This window comes from Xenopus laevis, chromosome 8S (assembly GCF_017654675.1).
Source record: "Xenopus laevis strain J_2021 chromosome 8S, Xenopus_laevis_v10.1, whole genome shotgun sequence".
Classification (NCBI taxonomy): Eukaryota; Metazoa; Chordata; class Amphibia; order Anura; family Pipidae; genus Xenopus; species Xenopus laevis.
Window position 1 is genome coordinate 101400760 of NC_054386.1, and position 21907 is coordinate 101422666.

Consider the following 21907-nt stretch of genomic DNA (forward strand, 5'->3'; position numbering starts at 1 on the left):
GTTTGCTCATAGTCTGTACAGAGAGATCCCATAAAACTATGGCAGCATAGGTATTCCCTGTACTAAGCACAATTCAGAGGAACAGTCCCTAAGTTTGCTCATAGTCTGTACAGAGAGATCCCATAAAACTATGGTACATAGGTATTCCTCTGTACTAAGCACAATTCAGCAGGAACAGTCCCTAAGTTACAGAGAAATCCCATAAAACTATGGCAGTATAGGTATTCCCTGTACTAAGCACAATATATATGAGGACATGTGATGCAACATTAGACATCCCAACTGCTCAGGTCTCTGTGATACAACTGACAACTTACAGCCGCAGATAAGGACTGATTTCCCTGTATCCATGGAAATAATGAAAGGCCCTGCCTTAAAGCAAGATTACAGACTCACACGGAACCTGAAATTGAATCGTTAAAGTTCCTAAATCTGCAGATTTACTAAGGTGACATCTTATTTTATACATTGTGTGGCAGCCCATGAAGTTTCAGTTGAATGAATCGTTATTTTTATTTGGACAGAGAAAGAGACTTCGAGGTATTAATTACAATCTGCATTCGCTGGTGACTTTGCTGTAAGACGGGCGGGTGCAGTTTTTTCATAGCTACGGGGAGATTAATAGATTTATTATGTGTTGTTGAAAATCCGGTTCTCTGGCAGCGGGTGCAAATACACACACACAAGCACACACACACACATAAAAAGGGAGCAAGAAAAAGGTTTCAATACAGTGTATGGCCTTTTTGTATCGTATTAATCCATTCAGCCCAGGGGCCGGACACTCAGATTCCATTAAGTATCAAAGACACTTTAAAGGATAAGTAGACCTTTAAAATAAGAGAATGTAAAATTGATGAGGGGGCTATTCTAAGCACTTTTGTCATGTACATTCTTTATTTATTTTGTTTTAATTCCAAGATATTAAGGGATACATGTACTGTTACTATGAATGAATTGTGTTACAACAGCGCCACCTGCTGGTCATTTTCCCACCAGTCTGACCAGCAAGTAGTCAAGGAAGTTGTCAGGAGAAAGAAAGAGGCTGATGTTCTTCTGCTTTCTCAAGTCTTTCTCAATTCTTTCCTAAGCAGAAGAACATCAGAGCTAATTCTAGTGACTATCCAGAAGGCTCCTTCCTGGCTGCAATCATCTTCATCAGCATCATACTACCCACTGGTGTCCATGAGCAAGTGAACTCACTACCTGATTCTGGACAGCTTCCTTCTTCCAGATGTTGCCCGTTGTGTCATTCTCTAGACAGTACAACAACTAAATGAAACTCATTTCCAGGAAAACAGTTAGATAGTCCAAGTGTGAGCAACCAATGACCACCATCAGCACCTTCACTCCATAGCACATTGCAATCTAGCTGTTCCATACTGACCTTCCAAGTTTGTGGTCAAGTCATACGCTATTCAACCAATCGGCCACAAAGGCAGAAACATCAAGAAAGTCACCAAAGGAGATCTTTACCACTGGGTCTTCATGAAGGACTATAGAAAGTGTAACAGAAAACCACATAAATCTTGAGAAGATCATGACCAACATAAGCTATGGGTCGTGCTTTTGGAGTAAACGTTGATTTCATATACCGAACAATTATGGCCCATTCCACTGCCGCACTAGCTGAAGTCATCTCATGCATGTAGATGGAGCAAATGTGCCAAAGTGCAATTGTCCAAGGCCCACAGTGGAAAGCTTCCTTCTTCCAGGTGTTGCCCATTGTGCCATTTTCTAGACAGTCCAAAAAATTCATGAAACTTGTTTCCAGACAAACAGTTTGATAGTCCAAGTGTGAACAACCACTGACCACCATCAGCACCTTCTTCACTCCATAGCAATCTAGCTGTTCCATCGTGACCGTCCAAGTTTGTGGTCAAGTCGTACTCTATTCAACCAATCAGCCCCACAGACAGAAACGTAAAGCATCAAGAAAGCCGCCAAAGGAGATCTTTTCCACTGGGTCTTCATGAAGGACTATGGGAAGTGTAACAGAAATCTTGAGAAGATCATGACCAACACAAGCCTATGGGTCCTGCTTTTGGTGTAAACTTTGATTTTATACATTGCAGAATTATGGCCCATTCCACTGCCACACTAGCTGGAGTCATCTCATGCATGTAGATGGAGCAAATGGGCCAAAGTTATTTTTTGAACAAAACAAGAGATGTTGAAGCACAGTTGTCCACGGCCCAGTGTGGCCTTCCAAAAATACTACCTTCCAAAAGTGACCCCAAACATGGTTAGTTCATGTAGTTAAAAACACACATGTCAATGCCGTATCATTTAATGCCCTCAGGAGAGAATGGCTTAACCTAATGACGGTGTAATCAAGTAAGCTGCTCAGCTGTAGAAGACTAGATGGGTGGGTAGATTAGAGATCAGAGATTTCTTTGTTTCCAGAGCAGTACAAGTGACTGATGGATCTTATCTCCACTCTTGCCTCAAACTCTGTTGTCTTCCCACTGCTTGAATGGACTTAAGCTGGCCATAGACGTGCAGATTTACCTTCACATCGGACGATCTTTCGGTGCCATCTCTTGACCTGCCACTAACCATTCAGATCACATAAAGTAGTAAAAGAACAGATCAGCCGATGTTCTGCACCCGACAGAAATAGTACCAAAGTTATGTCCAACAAAAGCGAATGAGAGTCTCCCACTGATCTTGTCAGATCAGCAATACACACACAGATATTATCGGAAGCCGACAGAAATTTTCTAACCTGTCTGATCAACTGAACGACTGATCGCCATGGCACGAAAAAAGTCGGGACACTCAACACACGGCCCGAAAATCATATGAAACAGATTCATATGATCAGATCTTTGCGTCTATGGCCAACTTTACTTCTTCCAACTCCCCCATATTCCTGAAAACTCAAGATGATCTACCACTTGCCATGTTCTCTTGTTGTTTCAAACTCTTTCTACCGTGCTTATCAGCCAAGACACTCCCCAAACTCAAACCATGTACAGCCTATTGTACTATTAATGAGTGAACCTTTACCCACATCCAACAGTTAGTCATAATGGGTGGACCCCCACCTCAACCTTGGTCTCATGAAACTATTTGTCAAGTGACAGAAAAATTGTTATAGCTTCCTTGTGGGGCTGGTTCTGGCACACAATAAAGGTGACCATAGCACCATGTTGCATCATCATATTGCTCTACTCTTCTTATCTTGACCTAGTGTCTCAGTCAATTTTCCATCATCTTGGCTGCTCTACTGTCTCTGTCAATGTCTCTATCTTGGCCTACTTTCTCCATCTTGGCCTACTGTCTCCATCTTGGCCTACTGTCTCCATCTTGGCCTACTTTCTCCATCTTGGCCTATTGTCTCCATCTTGGCCTACTTTTCTCCATCTTAGCCTACTTTTCTCCATCTGGTCTTACTGTCTTCATCTTGGCCTACTTTCTCCATCTTGGCCTACTTTTCTCCATCTTGTCCTACTGTCTCCATCTTGTCCTACTGTCTCCATCTTGTCCTACTGTCTCCATCTTGGCCAACTTTCTCCATCTTGGCCAACTTTCTCCATCTTGGCCTAGAGTCGCATATTTCTGTGGATATACCATTAGGACTCATATATTCATACTTTTAGAAGCTATCATACTGATTGCTTAAGTAAAATTAAATATTCTTTGGCCTCTAATGTAGCAGCACCCCTTAAAGAGATACTGACACCAGAAATGTAACCTTTTTTTTTACATCTACCATAAAATTGACTTTGCATGCTTCTTATAATTTTGCCATTAAGTATTTGCCAAGTGCTTTTACATTACCTGTTTGAGACCCTGTGATCGCCTATGAGGGGCTGCCATATTTGTGCAACAGAAGTCTATTATCATTAAAAACTCTAACTGACAGGCTGAGTTGGGACAGTCAGGTTGGCAAAACAGTCAGGTTTAGGAACTTCAACTAGCATGACTTATAGGTAACTTTTAATGGAGATTCATAATTTAAAAAGTAGTTTTTTAGTGTCAGTATCAGGATAAAGGAGAAGGAAAGCTACTGAGGCAGTTAATTGGCAATAGATTAGCCACAATAGTGCAAGCTTAAATGCTATATATTTTTAATGTAGAATGTTTCACTATACCTGAGTAAACAGCTCTAGAAACTCTGTTAGTTTAGGATAGCAGCTGCCATATTAACTTTGTGTGACATCACTTCCTGCCTGAGTTTCCCTGCTCACTTATAGCTCTGGGCTCAGATTACAGCAGGGAGGGGAGGAGGAGAGAGAGGAGCAAACTGAGCATGCTCAAGCCCTAGCCCTGGAGGTTTAAGATGAAAACAGGAAGTCTGATACAGAAGCCCATGAGTACACAATAAAAGGAAAGAAATGTGCTTTTTCTTTTGACAGAGGACTCAGAGCAGCATTACTTTGAGGGGTTACTGGTGTATTTATATAGACCTTTCTGATAAAGCTTACTAACTTTTAGCCTTTCCTTCTCCTTTAAATTGACATTAGATGGGGCTCGTGCTATTGTGGCTAACAATGAGGCAAGGAATACAGCAGCTCCAATTCATATGTCTGGTTACAATTCTATAGAGACAACATTTTGGGAAAAATAAAGTCCTCGTGCTTTACTAGAGGACAAACAAAATACTTGTAATTCACATTTCTGCAGTAATCTCATAAGGTTTTCCTCTGAAAAGAACACAAAGCTTTTCGGATCAGCTCAGAGCTGAATTGGGAGTATAAATGAGCCACAGGCAGATCCGAGGGTTGAATCCAATGATCCCGACTATTAACCTGAATTTTCACAACAGAATGTGACTTCTCAGTTAATTCCTTGTTATCTGCTCAGCAGCTGATCAGTGGGAAAAGCCTCAAACATCAGGAATTCTATCTCGGCCGCGGGACAAGTAGGTTGAGCAGTTCACAAAAGATTAACACTTAAAAGAACCGCTCGATCGATGTCCCTGTGCCATTCAGACCCTTGACTACAGCTTCCAATTCATTTCAGTATTGTGTGCAGATAAATGCTCATTTGTTGCTAGGATCAATGACCCTGGTAACTAGGTGTGAATATGAATGACAGAGATGAGTCTGCAGGAACATATGCAACATCTAGCTCAAAGTCAGACAGCTTTCAGGTTGCCAGGGTCACTGTCCTTAGCAACTGGGTGCCATTTTGAATCTGTGAGGGGGAGATAAAGAAAAGGAAGCATTTCAGAAAAGATTGAAAATAAAGTCCAGATCCAAAGCTGCTTCAATGACTTCCATCTGGAAGAAAACTTTCCCTGTCATCTCACTGATCCTGAAGTCCCATTACGTAACAGTAACAGCCAAGGGTGTAAATCTGCATCCATGGGCTCCCCAGCAAGGTTAGATTTCTGGGCCCCCCAACAGGACTGGCATATAAAATTGGGCAGGGTGTGCAGGCAGAAAGTAGGATCTTGATGGGCCCCAGTGTGGCCCGTTGGCTAGAATCAAAATTGACACTCGGATCACTTCTTTTTCCGAAGTTGCCCAAAGTTTCCTTGTGAGGCATTATCTGTGCCAAAGTGTAGTCACCAGCTACATTATCTATGCCAATGTGCCATATGTCACTGCCTGAGAAAAATGCCTGGAATAGACATTGCAACAGGGAGGTGAGCCATAGACAAACAAACACACTATTTACATGAACAAATATATCAGAGCTTTTCCATCGCATTGACGTGGAGCTGGTGGAAATATCCTGTAATATGGGACTTATTGGGGAAAACACAATTATCTAGTCCTGGGGAAGTATTGGTTTTCCCTGGGTATGTAGGTGGGAGAGGGGAGGGATACACAGTCCCAGTACAGTAGGTACAGTAGGTATGTGGGTAGGTAGTTTGTGTGCAGGTGGGGGAGGGGAGGGATACACAGTCCCAGTACAGTAGGTACAGTAGGTATGTGGGTAGGTAGTTTGTGTGCAGGTGGGAGAGGGGAGGGATACACAGTCCCAGTACAGTAGGTACAGTAGGTATGTGGGTAGGTAGATTGTGTGCAGGTGGGAGAGGGGAGGGATACACAGTCCCAGTACAGTAGGTACAGTAGGTATGTGGGTAGGTAGTTTGTGTGCAGGTGGGAGAGGGGAGGGATACACAGTCCCAGTACAGTAGGTACAGTAGGTATGTGGGTAGGTAGTTTGTGTACAGGTGGGAGAGGGGAGGGATACACAGTCCCAGTACAGTAGGTACAGTAGGTATGTGGGTAGGTAGTTTGTGTACAGGTGGGAGAGGGGAGGGATACACAGTCCCAGTACAGTAGGTACAGTAGGTATGTGGGTAGGTAGTTTGTGTACAGGTGGGAGAGGGGAGGGATACACAGTCCCAGTACAGTAGGTACAGTAGGTATGTGGGTAGGTAGTTTGTGTACAGGTGGGAGAGGGGAGGGATACACAGTCCCAGTACAGTAGGTACAGTAGGTATGTGGGTAGGTAGTTTGTGTACAGGTGGGGGAGGGGAGGGATACACAGTCCCAGTACAGTAGGTACAGTAGGTATGTGGGTAGGTAGTTTGTGTACAGGTGGGAGAGGGGAGGGATACACAGTCCCAGTACAGTAGGTACAGTAGGTATGTGGGTAGGTAGTTTGTGTACAGGTGGGAGAGGGGAGGGATACACAGTCCCAGTACAGTAGGTACAGTAGGTATGTGGGTAGGTAGTTTGTGTACAGGTGGGAGAGGGGAGGGATACACAGTCCCAGTACAGTAGGTACAGTAGGTATGTGGGTATGAGGGGTAGGTACACATATAACTGATGCCGGGAGCCAATTAGACTCCGTTTGTTGCAGTTGTTCGTGGAAATTGTCAATTTGTTAATTGTTCTGAGACACATTGGAGAGCCAGAGAATACTGGAGCCCAGAAGGCATAATTTTCCCTTTCCATTAAATGAAACATTACAATACTCTGCATTATATTTCCCTTGACAAAGTCAGATGAAGAGATTGGGAGGGAGGTGGATACAGGGAATGACTCCCAACAAGCAGAGATAAGATTCCCTGAGCTGAAAGAAGTGGAACAATGAGCTGAGGGTCAATAAGTGTCTCTGGGAACAGGGAGAGACAAGAGGCCGACATACAATGGACACGAGAGTGTGAGTGTGTGTCTGAGTGTGAGTGTGTGTCTGAGTGTGAGTGTGTGTCCGAGTGTGAGTGTGTGTCTGAGTGTGAGTGTGTGTCTGAGTGTGAGTGTGTGTCTGAGTGTGAGTGAGTGTCTGAGTGTGAGTGAGTGTCTGAGTGTGAGTGAGTGTCTGAGTGTGAGTGTGTGTCTGAGTGTGAGTGTGTGTCTGAGTGTGTGTCTGAGTGTGTGTCTGAGTGTGTGTCTGAGTGTGTGTCTGAGTCTGAGTGTGAGTCTGAGTGTGAGTCTCCCAGGCTGTATCAAAGGGGCAGGCTCATGACTCCAGATCACAGCCACATACTGATTAATCCTTACGTGGTGTTAAAGGGGAACTTCACCCAAAATACGATTTTCTGCACATACTGAGCAGTAACAAGTCTGAAATCATTAGGATTGTAACACTGCGTCTCTCCCACCAACTCTGCCCGCAGGCTACGCCATGTATGAGGTCACTGTGAGGTCACTTCCTACATCAGTTGTCTATGAACTGGCTTCTGGAGTCAGAACCAGCAGTGCAGAGAACATAAAGAGACTACCTGACACAGCTTTCAGTAATATCAGTGGTTTCTGGTGACAATAGGGCTTGTGTAACCCCTGGTGAGGTAGTTGATGCCATTCCTCAGGCACAGGCAGAGGTGCTGAGCAAGGAGCGTGACTTGAGCACTAATGTGAGATAAGATATTGGGGCGGGTGAGGGATTTAAAAAAACCTGCTATTGTACTGGGAGAGTTTCAGGGCTTTATTGGCAGAGCTGTAACAAAGGGGTAACAAGTCACTACAGTAACCTGCCCAGGTTTTTTTGTTGATGTGATCACCAGCTTTATGGCTGTGCTGCTATTTGTATTTCAGCTGCCGTTCCCCAAACATGAACTGAGCAATTAAATTCTCCTCTCAGTATCCGGGCCTTCCAGCGGCATAAGCTAGTCTAGCAATCAGATAACAAGAAATGCAAGTTCTGTACAGTCAGAATGCAGTAAATCCAATAGCAAAGACTCCAGTACAAGTGTATTTAATATACTGTAATGTTAGTTTTGAGCTTAATTTGCCCTTTAACCCAGTCCATGGAAATCCAATTGCAAAGACTCAAGAACAAAATTATTTAATATAATAAAACTAAGTTTTGAGCTTAATTTGCCCTTTAACGCAGCCCATTGAAATCCAGTTGCAAAGACTCCAGTATAAGTGTATTTAATATAATAAAACTACGTTTTGAGCTTAATTTGCCCTTTAATGCAGCCCATTGAAATCCAATTGCAAAGACTCCAGTATGAGTGTATTTAATATAATAAAACTAAGTTTTGAGCTTAATTTGCCCTTTAACGCAGCCCATTGAAATCCAGTTGCAAAGACTCCAGTATAAGTGTATTTAATATAATAAAACTACGTTTTGAGCTTAATTTGCCCTTTAAAGCAGCCCATGGAAATCCAATTGCAAAGACTCCAGTATGAGTGTATTTAATATAATAAAACTAAGTTTTGAGCTTAATTTGCCCTTTAACACAGCCCATTGAAATCCAGTTGCAAAGACTCCAGTATGAGTGTATTTAATATAATAAAACTACATTTTGAGCTTAATTTGCCCTTTAACGCAGCCCATGGAAATCCAATTGCAAAGACTCCAGTATGAGTGTATTTAATATAATAAAACTAAGTTTTGAGCTTAATTTGCCCTTTAACGCAGCCCATTGAAATCCAATTGCAATGACTCCAGTATGAGTGTATTTAATATAATAAAACTACGTTTTGAGCTTAATTTGCCCTTTAACTCAGTCTATGGAAATCCAATTGCAAATATTTAATATAATAAAAGCTGATTTTGAGTTGAATTTGCCCTTTAACCCAGCCCATGTCAACTTGGTCTCTCTCTTTTTCGAAGTCTAGACACTCTCTATTTTTTCCAGTGACCCATGATCGGTCACTTCTTGTCACAGCAACTAACCCAAAGAGCTTACAATCCTAAGTAAAGTGCAATAAAGCAGTTGCTTCGATAACCTACCTCTCATGTTCTACAGCGAGGAATAATGTTACAAGTAGAATCATGAAATCATTGTGTTATTATCTAAGAAATTTGGACCCCTCCCCAGTGTAAGCAAAGCTGATATTAATTAGACGAGTCAGTGTAAGGGTTAATGAGCTGGCACCCAAACGATTAACCCCTTGCACACCCCTCCAGCCTGTCCCTTACCTGTAAGAGTGTGTGTAGGAGAATCAGCCAGTGAATCCCGGTGAGAGTTCAATACACACCCTGCCGAGTGCAGATCCTGGATCTTTCCTGGTGACTAAATCCCAAATTCGGAGCAGCCCTCACCCCCCCCCCCCGACTCATTGTCCTTTTCTCCGGCCTCACTTGTCCATATTCCAAAATTTTGTAGAATTCTTTTTAATTCCCAGCTGTGATTCTGTCTGTTCACTTTCCCTTTCTCCCGGCTGAATCCAGCAATCCCTGAGCCAAACTGATCTCCTCCTTCCCCTCTTCCCTCTCTCATTGACTAATCTGCCTCGTCTCTCCTCCTCCTCCTCCTCTTCCTCCTCCTCAGTTTGGATTCTTGACAAGTCAACTGATCTCTCTTGATTCAAACTTTGCTCTTCCCTGAATCAAGAAGTTAAGAGTCAGGGGAACCTGTGAAATATACAATCTACCCAATTATGTGGGCACTATTTACTATTGTTGGTTCTGTTTGATTGTAAGCTCTTGCGTGCCCTCATTCATCTCATGTATCGGTTTGTTTGTATGTCGGTTGCTACGTAGCATTATGTGCAGCACAATGGAATATATTTAAGCTTTATAAAGGATTGTAGCAATAATATTAGAAAGAATTCACAGTCGGGATGCAGTAAATCCAGTTGCAAAGACTCCAGTACAAGTGTATTTAAAGGACAAGTAACCCTTTAAAATAAATGAATGTAAAGTGCAATTCATGAGGGGGCTATTCTAAGCACTTTTGTCTTTTACATTCATTATAAATTTAGTTTTCATTCCAAGATATTAAGGGATACATGTACTGTTAATATGAATGAATTTAGTTCCAACAGCGCCACCTGCTGGTCAGTTTCCCACCAGTCTGACCAGCAAGTAGTCAAGGAAGTTGTCAGGAGAAAGAAAGAGGCTGATGTTCTTCTGCTTAGGAATAAAATTAGAAACCTTTCTCACATCTTTCCTAAGCAGAAGAACAAGAGGAGCCGAAGTAGAGTTTCAGTGAGTTATTTCTTAATAAAGGCTTTGCGATTTCAACGTTTCATTTGTCTTTGTGGGGTTTTTTTTTCATTGTATACCAACGAATTTTTTTTTTAAAATTGATGTTACTGGTCCTTTAAGAGCGCTTTACTTATAAAGTTATACATACACACAAACATCCTTTTTACATGACCCCATTTGAATACTAGAAAGAGTCATAAATAATGAAGATCAATGGAAAAGTTGATTAGAATTGGCCATTCTACTAAAAGTAAACTTGAAGGGATCTTGTCATCGGAAAACATGTTTTTTTTCAAAACACATCAGTTAATAGTGCTGCTCCAGCAGAATTCTGCACTGAAATTCATTTCTCAAAAGAGCAAACAGATTTTTTTATATTCAATTTTGAAATCTGACATGGGGCTAGACATATTGTCTATTTCCCAGCTGCCCCTGGTCATGTGACTTGTGCCTGCACTTTAGGAGAGAAATGCTTTCTGGCAGGCTGTGGTTTTTCCTTCTCAATGTAACTGAATGTGTCTCAGTGGGACCTGGATTTTACTATTGAGTGCTGTTCTTAGATGTACCAGGCAGTTGTTATCTTGTGTTAGGGAGCTGCTATCTGGTTACCTTCCCATTGTTCTGTTGTTTGGCTGCTGGGGGGGGGGTGATATCACTCTAACTTGCAGTACAGCATTAAAGAGTGACTGAAGTTTATCAGAGCACAAGTCACATGACTTGGGGCAGCTGGGAAATTGACAATATGTCTAGCCCCATGTCAGATTTCAAAATTGAATATAAAAAAATCTGTTTGGTCTTTTGAGAAATGGATTTCAGTGCAGAATTCTGCTGGAGCAGCACTATTAACTGATTCATTTTGAAAAAATTTTTCCCATGACAGTATCCCTTTAAAGTTAAATCACCCCTTTCAATCATCAGCAGCCCTGACACAGGCACTTGCTACAGGGCCACAATGGATTGTAGGAGTGGCCAAACTGTGTAGTAGCCAAGTGTCAATGTGTGTCTCATTGGATGGCTCAGATAACACAGGCAGGGCTCTTTGCTTTTCTACGTCGCCCTGGCACCATAGGCCACACCTCCCCAACTGTCCTGTTTTTCATGGGACAGTCCTGATTTTGACAGATCAACCTGCAGTCCCGGATTGTTACTGAAATCTCCCAACTTTCTCTTTGATCTCCTGCACTGAAAAGCCAGAAAACGATTCTAACTTAATTGGCTTTCGACATGCGGCAGGTGCACTTGGATACATTTTTAACAATTTAAGATAAGCAAAGAAACACTTGTAACCATTTAAGATAAGCAAAGCAACAATTGTAACAATTTAAGGGAAGCAGGTCTCTTGGGGAAACTGTGACTTAAAGGGCAATTCACCTTCATTAGCAAAAGGGGAACAACAGATAAAAACCACAGAAATGTGTTCAGACTTTCATAACCTGCCACAGTTTGGAAAATGAACAAGGTAACTAGGGGGTGTGGCCACACAAAAAATGGGCGTGGTCGAAATAATTTCTGCCAAAACAAATCTTTTTGTCCCTCTTTCTAAAATGTTAGGAGGGATGTTATAGGCCAACATATTTGTACCAAGTGAATTTTGTTCTACGTGGGCGTCATTTCTAATATCCCCATTAATCCAGGAGGTCAGGTCTGGGGAGCTGTTTGCAGAGGGGGATCAAAGCTGAATTGTAACTGGGGCTCATTTATCAACTCTGGGCAAATTTGCCCGTGGGCGGTTACCCATGGCAACCAAACAAATTGTTTCACTTATAGTTCTACTTGTAGCTGCTTGGAAAGAGCCAAGCACTGATTGGTTATTGCTATGGGTTACTGCCCACGGGCAAATTTGCCCAGAGTTGATAAATGAGCCCTAAATGATCTATACTTCTTGGGGAGTGCTCTGGATATGTTGGGGGCCCTAAAATTAATTTGCTTGAGGAGCTCAGAAACATCTAGTTATGGGTTAAAAATGTTTTGATGGGGAGACCAGACAGACAAAGCTCGGGACCAGGGTCTTCTGTATAACGGATCTTTCTGTAATTTGGATCTTCATTCCTTAAGTCTACTAGAAAATCATATAAATATTAAATAAACCCAATAGGCTGGTTTTGCCTCCAATAAGGATTAATTATATCTCAGTTGGGATCAAGTTCAAGCGACAGTTTTATTATTACACAGAAAAAGGAAAGTTTGAATTACTCACTTACAATAAAAGTCTATGAGAGACGGACTTTCCGTATTTTGGAGCTTTCTGGATAATGGGTTTCCGGATAACAGATCCCATACCGGTATAGTATACGGATATATCTGCTATTTCCTAGTGATATAAACCCAAGGGCAGAGGATTTAGGCAACCGCCACGTTCATTTCGGCTGATACAGACGATGGAACGGGGGAAAAGAACGGGGCGAGGGATTAGTGATGGGCGAATTTCTCCCATTTCGCTTCGGTAAAAAAATTGCGAATTTCCTGTGAACTTTTTTTTGACGCCGGCGACAATTCCGACACCAGCGACTTTTCCAATGCACATTAAAGTCACTGGGCATTGGAAATTGTCACCGGCGAAACGTGGACATTTGCGGCTGGCGAATAAATTCGACCATCACTACGAGGGATTCTATGGAACAAAACCAGTTCAGTTCATCCTTGATGGCCACACAGATCTTATTGGTTCCTTTTCTACTTGAGACTGGCAGTTCTTTCAGCTCCCATCAGATTCTTTGTACCCCCAGCGACATCACATCAGGATATAAGTCACAAGCAGAGCCACAGCCTCACACGAGGCACATTCCAGCTTTTACTACATTTACATTAAGAATTAAATGTTCTTTCCACTTTAAGAAATAAAAAGGTGCCTCTACACCAATACCTATTGTATAACATAATCCTGCAGTAGGAGAAAGAAATTTTATTCCTAAACAGAAGAACATCAGTCTCTTTCTTTCTCCTGACAACTTCCTTGACTACTTGCTGGTCAGACTGGTGGGAAACTGACCAGCAGGTGGCGCTGTTGTAACACAATTCATTCATATTAACAGTACATGTATCCCTTAATATCTTGGAATAAAAACAAAATAAATAATGAATGTACATTGCAAAAATGCTTAGAATAGCCCCCTCATCCATTTTACACTCACTTATTTTAAAGGTTTACTTATCCTTTAATAACCAGCCTTTTATTAGCATTTCCTAAAATCCTCACTAGACGGAGCTAAAACTAAAGTCAATATTTAAAAGTATCCTTCACCAAAAACCGAAATAAATAAAGTTGGGGACTCCGGATCTTCAAAATTGCCCCCCAGCAGCTCCCAATCTTTTATGTGTCAGTGGCACTGCACATGCTCAATGGTCTCTGGGCTGCAGTTGAGAATCGAAGTTCAGGGGTTGTGGGAAATTAGCGAAGCTTTAGCAGAAAGTGCAGCTGAAATACGGAGATTTAAATCACGTCTATTCTGTATATTTTGAGCAGGTCCCTAAGCTCAGATAATGGACAGTCTGCATCACATGACTCTGTAAAGGGGACATTTACCATTAATTTAATCTTGTCAAATTTGTATAAACCCCGTCACTAGCAGCAACATTGTGACAAGCCCATGAATAAAGGCAAAGCAAATTGATTTTTTATTTTTTATTACAAAACCAGTCCCTTATGGCCCATGACTGTCCAACCGTGAGAACATACAAAGGTGACATGTTGTGGCTCTGTACAGTAAGAGGAATGCTGTGGGCCAGGTACAACTCAGATAAAGGCTCATGACTCGGGTGCAGTCTCTGCTCTGGGGTGTAACACGGGTGCCACCGGGAGACGTGTCGATATGAATTCATTTGCATAAGAAATACAGTCCAACCAATCACAGCTTGGGAGGCGTCGGCTGTGTAATCAGCCACCAATGAGAAGAAGATTATAAATAGAACTCAGGGATCCATAGCCGAGGGTCTGACTTCTTCCCACCCAACCTGGGTAACCCGTGATTTGATCGACCAATCAGAACGTGGTATGAAAGATTTGGGAAGGACAAGTCAGTTGTAGGCGCCGCACCCCACTTGCCGGGGGGTTCAGATTATGGGACGACAGACATTTTGTTTCAATGAGCAGAGGCGGAGTCAATTCTGCTGTGACTGAGGTTCCGGTCAGTGGATTGGCCTTAGTTCTTCTTGGGTTTGGGAGTGTCGTACTTTCTCTTGCTCGAAAACCACAGGAGGAGGGGGATTCCGATGGAAGGAAGAGTCATCACCCCAAAAGCTGCCCAGTCCAACTAAATGAACAAGAGACATGGGGGTTAATGGTTAGTGTTTACCCCAATACACAGATTGGATTCTCTCTACTTCCTGCTTTTAATTCATTTTATTTCACTAATTCAGGGCTGTTCTCTTTCCCATGGTCAGACAGGAACCTCCCCCTGGGTAAGTGAATCCAATCTCCCCCAGTACTTACCCAGGTACAGAGCTCTGATTCTCTGTACTTCCTGCTCCTGGGCTGTTCCCTTTCCCATGGTCAGACAGGAACCTCCCCCTGGGTAAGTGAATCCAATCTCCCCCAGTACTTACCCAGGTACAGAGCTCTGATTCTCTGTACTTCCTGCTCCTGGGCTGTTCTCTTTCCCATGGTCAGACAGGAACCTCCCCCTGGGTAAGTGAATCCAATCTCCCCAGTACTTACCCAGGTACAGAGCTCTGATTCTCTGTACTTCCTGCTCCTGGGCTGTTCCCTTTCCCATGGTCAGACAGGAACCTCCCCCTGGGTAAGTGAATCCAATCTCCCCCAGTACTTACCCAGGTACAGAGCACTGATTCTCTGTACTTCCTGCTCCTGGGCTGTTCTCTTTCCCATGGTCAGACAGGAACCTCCCCCTGGGTAAGTGAATCCAATCTCCCCCAGTACTTACCCAGGTACAGAGCACTGATTCTCTGTACTTCCTGCTCCTGGGCTGTTCTCTTTCCCATGGTCAGACAGGAACCTCCCCCTGGGTAAGTGAATCCAATCTCCCCCAGTACTTACCCAGGTACAGAGCTCTGATTCTCTGTACTTCCTGCACCTGGGCTGTTCTCTTTCCCATGGTCAGACAGGAACCCCCCCCCCGGGTAAGTGAATCCAATCTCCCCCTGTACTTACCCAGGTACAGAGCTCTGATTCTCTGTACTTCCTGCTCCTGGGCTGTTCTCTTTCCCATGGTCAGACAGGAACCTCCCCCTGGGTAAGTGAATCCAATCTCCCCCAGTACTTACCCAGGTACAGAGCTCTGATTCTCTGTACTTCCTGCTCCTGGGCTGTTCTCTTTCCCATGGTCAGACAGGAACCTCCCCCTGGGTAAGTGAATCCAATCTCCCCCAGTACTTACCCAAGTACAGAGCTCTGATTCTCTGTACTTCCTGCTCCTGGGCTGTTCTCTTTCCCATGGTCAGACAATAAATTGTGTTCTTAAGGGGTTGTTCACCTGTGAGTTAACTGTTAGTATGATGTAGAGAATGATAATCAGACAATTTGCAACTGGTTTTAATTTTTGTATCATTTGTAGTTTTTTAGTTCGTTATTTAGCTTTTTATTCAGCAGCTCTCCAGTTTGCAATTTCAGCCATCTGGTTGCTATGCTTCACATTACATTAGCAACCATGCACTGATTTGAATAAGACTGGCAAATGAATGAGAGGCCAGAATAGAAAGAGGAGTAATAAATAGTAGCAACAACAATATATTAGTAGCAATACAGAGCATTGGTTTTTATACGGGGTCAGTGACCTCCATTTGAAAGCTCAAAAGAAAAGGTAAATTATTATAAAACTATAATACAATATACAACGAAGACCAATTGATAAGATTCTTAGTAGTGGCCGTTCTAGAACATACTAAATGTTAACTTAAAGGGGCGGTTCACCTTTACGTTAACTCTTAGTATGTTATAGAATTGTCAATTATAAGCAACTTTTCGATTGGTCTTCATTATTTTTTATTTATATCGTTTTTGAATTTGCCTTTTTCTTCTGACTCTTTCCAGCTTTAAAATGGGAGTCGCTGACCCCATCTAAAAAAACAAATGCTCTGTAAGGCTACAAATGTATTGTTATTGCTACTTTTTATTACTCATCTTTCTATTCAGGCCTCTCCTACTCCTATCACAGTCTCATTCAAATCAGTGCATGGTTGCTAGGGGAATTTGGACCTTAGCAACCAGATGGCTGAAACTGCAAACTAGACAGTAGAAGAATAAAAAGCTAAATAACTCAAAAGCCACAAACAATAAAGTCCAATTGTGAATTGTCTTAGAATATCTCTCTCAATCATACAAACCGTTAACTCAAAGGTAAACAAACCCTTTCAGTTAAACTTTTATTTATTTATATAGAATGACCTCTTCTTAAAAAACTTTCAATTAGTCTTATTTTTTTTAAATATCAACCTCTTGACCCTTTCCAGCTTTTAAATGGGAGTCGCTGACCACAGGAGCCAGAAAATGACTGTTCTGGGACTACTTTTATTGCAATTGTTACTTTTTATTCATTATCTTTCAATCCAGGCCTCTCCTATTCATCTTCCAGTTTTATTTCAAACCACTTCCTCGTTGCTATGGTAATATAGTCCCTAGCAACCACACAGCTGCTGAAATTCCAAACTATAGAGCTGCTGAATCAAAAGCTAAATAATCCAAGAGCCACAAATAATGAATGCAGACCAACTGCAACTGGTCCTAAATCTTACTCTCTACGTCATGCTAAAAGTTCATGTTTAGTAGCCCTTTAGCTCAACACTATGAGAGGATTTTCAGTTGGGGTAAAAAGCAGGTTGTGCAGCTTTGGACATGAGACGGAGCATTTGCTCCATTAAACTGCTAAACACTGGCTTTTCTACAGCCATAAAGATCAATGCAAAACCCTTTTCAACCCTTTCATCTGGGACTAAGCTCCACCCCTTGCCTGACCATAGGAAAGAGAGCAGCTCAGAATCAGAGCTCAGTCCCTGGACTAGTCCTGGAGGTGATTAAATAGGCCCATCTCAGGTAGCCATAGGCTATTTGCACACAATGATAAGTGGCCACACATAATATCATTTGAATTCTAAATCGTGTGTATGGTGGGAGGAGCCAACTGATATTGGCAGGGGCTTGGCGATTGGTCGGCTGGTTGATCAGTCACAGTCATCACTGAATCATAAGATACAAGTCGATTTCTATTGTTTCTCCCTGTAAATATCTGACCATTCAGCGCTAAATGTCTGTATTGACCAATAGGGAAAGATCAGAATTGTTATGTCTGTGGCCCCTGGAGTCTGTCTGGGAGTCAAAGGGATCAAGGAAATATTTAAATGAATCCAGTGCTACAACTGGGAAATGTACCCCTTAAATACAGTCCATAGTGCAGTGGACTCTCACTTTAAGAAGCCCCACCCCCTTACTGGGGGAAACACATGACTTACGAAATGTGGGGAGAAACGCCTGTCGAATTCCCTCTGGGCTAGAATTCCTCCTTGTCCGGGTGCGCTGGTGTATCCCACCTGTAACAATATATTCACACTTACTCACACACAGGACACAAACTTGCAGACGGGCAGGGGTCGCCGACCCTTTTCTACCCATGAGCCATATTTATATATAAAAGAGTTAGGGAGCAACACAAGCATGAAAAATGTTCCTGGGGGGTTAGAGAGTAACATGTTGCCCACGGGCCACTGGTTGGGGATCACTAGTCTATGGCAACTTACAGCAGCCCCAGTGGCATTTGCCAGAACCCACAGATAACCAAAAGTCTTGAAGAAGAAGAAGGGGACAGATCTAAAATGTTTTTAAGTTTTAAAGAATAAGTAAACCTTTAGAATAAGTGAATGCAAAATTGATATGGGGGGGGGGCTATTCTAAGCATTTTTGTAATTTAGTCATTTATTTTTTGCTCATTACAAGATATTAAGAGATACATGTAGTAGTGTAGTGTATGTATCCTTTAATATCTTGTAATGAGAAAATAAATAAAATAATGAATGTACATTGCAAAAATGCTTAGAATAGTCCCCTCATCAATTTTACACTCACTTATTTTAAAGGTTTACTTATCCTTTAAAGAGAAAGTCCTATAGGCATGAAAATTGGCCCATCTTTATAAACCTAAACAGCTCCACCCTTTTATATTTAGCCAGGTACAGATCTGCAGTTTCCTGTACTTCCTGCTCCGGGGCTGCTCTCTTTCATATGGTTAATCAGGGGGAGGTTCCTGTCTGACCATGGGAAAGAGAGCAGCAAGTACAGAGAATCTCTGGGCAAATACTGATGGAATATTGGATTCAATACAATGAGACGTGGCTTGGGGAAGTTTATTGGTTCACCTTTCAGTTAATTTTTAGTATGTTATAGAATGGCCAATTATAAGCAACTTTTCAATTGGTCTTCTTTATTCTGCACATGTTTGGGAATTATTTGCACGTTTTCTTCTGACTCTTTCCAGCTTTCAAATGGGGGACACTGACCTCGTCTATTAACACATGTACTGTAAGGCTACAAATGTTATTGTTACTTTTTATTACTCATCTTTCTATTCAGGCCTCATTCATATCCCAGTCTCTTTTTCAAATCAATGCATGGTTGCTAGGGTCATTTAGACGCTAGCAACCAAATGGCTGAAACTGCAAACTGGAGAGCTGCTGAATAAAAAGCTAAAAAAAATTTAAAGGTGAACAACCCGCCAGCTCAACTTGCACCAACCAAAGGCTTTACAGCTCAGTATCAGGGGAGACCAAGAGACTTACCACTACTTCTCCACCTTCCTGAGCCAGGTATGCGACTGTGGCCGAGGTGAAGTTAAAGTATCCGGCTTTCAGCGGCCTGAGAACTACGGTGTGGGAGACATTGCTGGCGCTGGAAGGCAAAGGGTTAAGGAAAGGACATGTGGGGTAGAAGGGCTTTGGGTGGCCAGAGACCCAGAATTAGACCTTAAAGGGATACTGTTGGTTAATAGTGCTGCTCCAGCAGAATTCTGCACTGAAATAAGTTTCTCAAAAGAGCAAACAGATTTTTTTATATTTAATTTTAAAATCTGACCTAGGGCTAGACATATTGTCAGTTTCCCAGCTGCCCCCAGTCATGTGACTTGTGCTCTGATAAACTTCACTCTTTACTGCAAGTTGATATCACCCCCTCCCTTTCCCCCCAGCAGCCTAACAACAGACCAATGGGAAGGTAACCAGATAGCAGCTCCCCAATACAAGATAACAGCTGCCTGGTAGATCTAAGAACAGCACTCAATAGTAAAATCCAGGTCCCACTGAGATACATTCAGTTCCATTGAGTAGGAGAAAACAGCCTGCCAGAAAGCAGTTCCATACTAAAGTGCTGGCTCTTTCTGAAATCACATGACCAGGCAAAATGACCTGAGATGCACCTACACACCAATATTACAACTAAATACACTTGCTGCTTCAGCAATAAATTATTGTATATGGCACAGTGAATTATTTGCAGTGTAAACTGTCATTTAGAAATAAAAACGACACCATGAAAATCATGACAGAATCCCTTTAAATATACACAGGATCACCCCCAGGCCAAATCTCATTCTCTTGAGTTTTCCCAGACCCAATGCCTCAAGTACTACATTTTATAGCCCCACCCTTCATGTGACATCATAGATGGGAGGGTCAGACAGAGCTATATAAACAGCAGCAGCAGGATGGGCTGAAACAGGGAGGTACAATTATACCTGGTGTATCACTAGGGGGGCACAGACTGGCAGTGCCAGTGATACAGACAGGAGACCGGCAGCAGAAAGGATACGGAGCAATCCGGTCCCACTTCACACTCAGCATTCCAGACACAATCCCAAAATCCTCAGGGGGGAAGGAGTCGTCCGACAGCTCCACTTCCAGCGCGGCACTAGCGAAAGAACAAAGCATCATGGGATGGGAGTTAATTAATAAAAGTTAATCAATAATTAAAAGGGTTGTTCACCTTCAAACACTTTTTTTCAGTTTAGTTGGTTTCAGATAGATCACTTGAAATAAAAGACTTTCTATTTTCTACTTGTGATGGATTTTCCAATATTGAAGTGAAGTTTAAAGTTTCATTTTTCACATTCTAAAGCAGCTCTGGGGGGGGGGGGTCGGCGACTTTTTAACTGTTCTAAATTGATACATTTAGTTGATACATTTGTTATGTGTGTCCCTGCTGAGCAGAATCCCTGAGTTTCATTACAGGCAACTGTTAGACTTGATACAATAGATGTTGATATTCCACAGATACTGCTGAGAAATGGATCGGCTCAAATCGTAACCGTTCAGAATCTGCTCTTGGGTCACTGAGCTGCCAGACTGAAACACCAGAACATTAAACTTCAATGTTGGGGAAACAATAAAAAATAAAATGATGTTTCTGGTGAATAATCTGAAAACAAAAGTGAAAAATCTGTTTGGAAGGTGAACATCCCCATTAAGACTAAAGTCCCAAGAGACAGACTCCGTCCTACCTGGAGCCGACATTGTAGATGTTGTACTGCAGAGTCAGGTCTTTCCCTTCCACGGCGAATCTGTTCAGCAGAGATTTAGACGCCAGCAAGCGGGCCCCCTCCTCGCACCTCACCACCACCAACAGGCCCAAGAGCGCCACAAATATGGACTTCATCTAAAGGACAGAGAAGGTTGAGACGTGAGTGAAACACTGGAGCAGCTGCCGGCCCATCAACTCACTGCTGCTACATTAGTTCAACAGTCACAACCAAGGAACTTCTTTCGTCATTTACAAATAAAGTTAAAATGTATATTGGACACTCAGCCAGCGTTGGATTTGCTTTTATCAGGACAGGGTTGAGTTGCCCTTTAACGCTCACTAGGGATGATGTGGCCCTAACTGGCGGCCATTGTGTCCCTAACTCTGATGAAAGGTGGGGGAGGCAGCGACCAATATCCGTCCGACTCACAAACCTGATTGGAACGAGGTCCCGTCACCTGCAGAGCTTACAATCTACTCTTCCCTCTATAAAGTTGCACCTACATGTAATGACGCTGCGCCCAATGAGAAGCCAGGGCTCTGTCACATGTGACCCTCCGGCTGTTGCTGAATTACAACTCCCAGCATCCTCTCTGCACTGAAGCTCTAGAAAACCTCCATGGCCAGTACTAACCCAGGGGGCTGTGTATGAGGGAGTAGCATTGAGAGTGGACAGAAGAAGGGTTGCAGGGAGTTGTGAGGCTACAGGGAGTTCCTCCTGCACAAGCCAATGAATGAAGCAGCTGTATTTGGTCCCATTCCCAGGCCAGGGCTAAATAGCAGGTAAATAAGAGACAGAGGGGGAGAGACAGTCCCACTTACTACAAATCTGCAACTCCCATCACCCCGGGGTCCTGCCCAAGCTCTAGTGACTCCCGGAACCTCAATCCCCCAATAAAGCCAAAGACAGAGCTGCAGAATCCCTCACAGACACGACAGAGACAAATCCGAACCATTACACCCAGCACTATAGCCCCGACTTACCCCGCCGGCTTCCACAGCTCAACTAATCACCCAGCAACCTCCTCTCTCCCAGAAGCGCAAAGGACACGTCAACTACAGCCTGCGCCGGATATCCGCTCTAGCCACCGCGAAGTGCGTCGGGAAATGTAGTCTTTTGCACGTGGCGCAAGAGGAAAGGATTGCGCGGCTACACAGGTAGTG

At 42.8% G+C, this 21907-nt stretch overlaps 2 protein-coding genes across 5 annotated transcripts in view; both read right to left on the minus strand.

Annotated features, from left to right (window-relative positions):
* Nucleotides 1-9545, minus strand: part of arhgef2.S (Rho/Rac guanine nucleotide exchange factor 2 S homeolog) — a 91358-nt gene extending 81813 nt beyond the window's left edge. Inside the window, exon 1 of one of the 2 annotated variants that reach the window (XM_041574543.1) lies at nucleotides 9280-9545. The gene's annotated coding sequence lies outside the window, so the exon portion shown is untranslated. The remainder of the gene's footprint in view (nucleotides 1-9279) is intronic. The other variant, XM_041574542.1, reaches the window with a different exon arrangement.
* A 4347-nt stretch (nucleotides 9546-13892) lies between these two features.
* ssr2.S (signal sequence receptor, beta (translocon-associated protein beta) S homeolog) lies at nucleotides 13893-21776 on the minus strand. 3 transcript variants are annotated; one of them, NM_001086212.1, is given in 6 exon segments: nucleotides 13893-14540; nucleotides 17692-17769; nucleotides 19012-19120; nucleotides 20036-20134; nucleotides 20724-20878; nucleotides 21728-21776. In NM_001086212.1, coding segments are annotated over 5 exon segments (552 nt in total). In that variant the 5' UTR covers nucleotides 21728-21776; the 3' UTR covers nucleotides 13893-14429.
* Nucleotides 21777-21907: the final 131 nt, after the last annotated feature.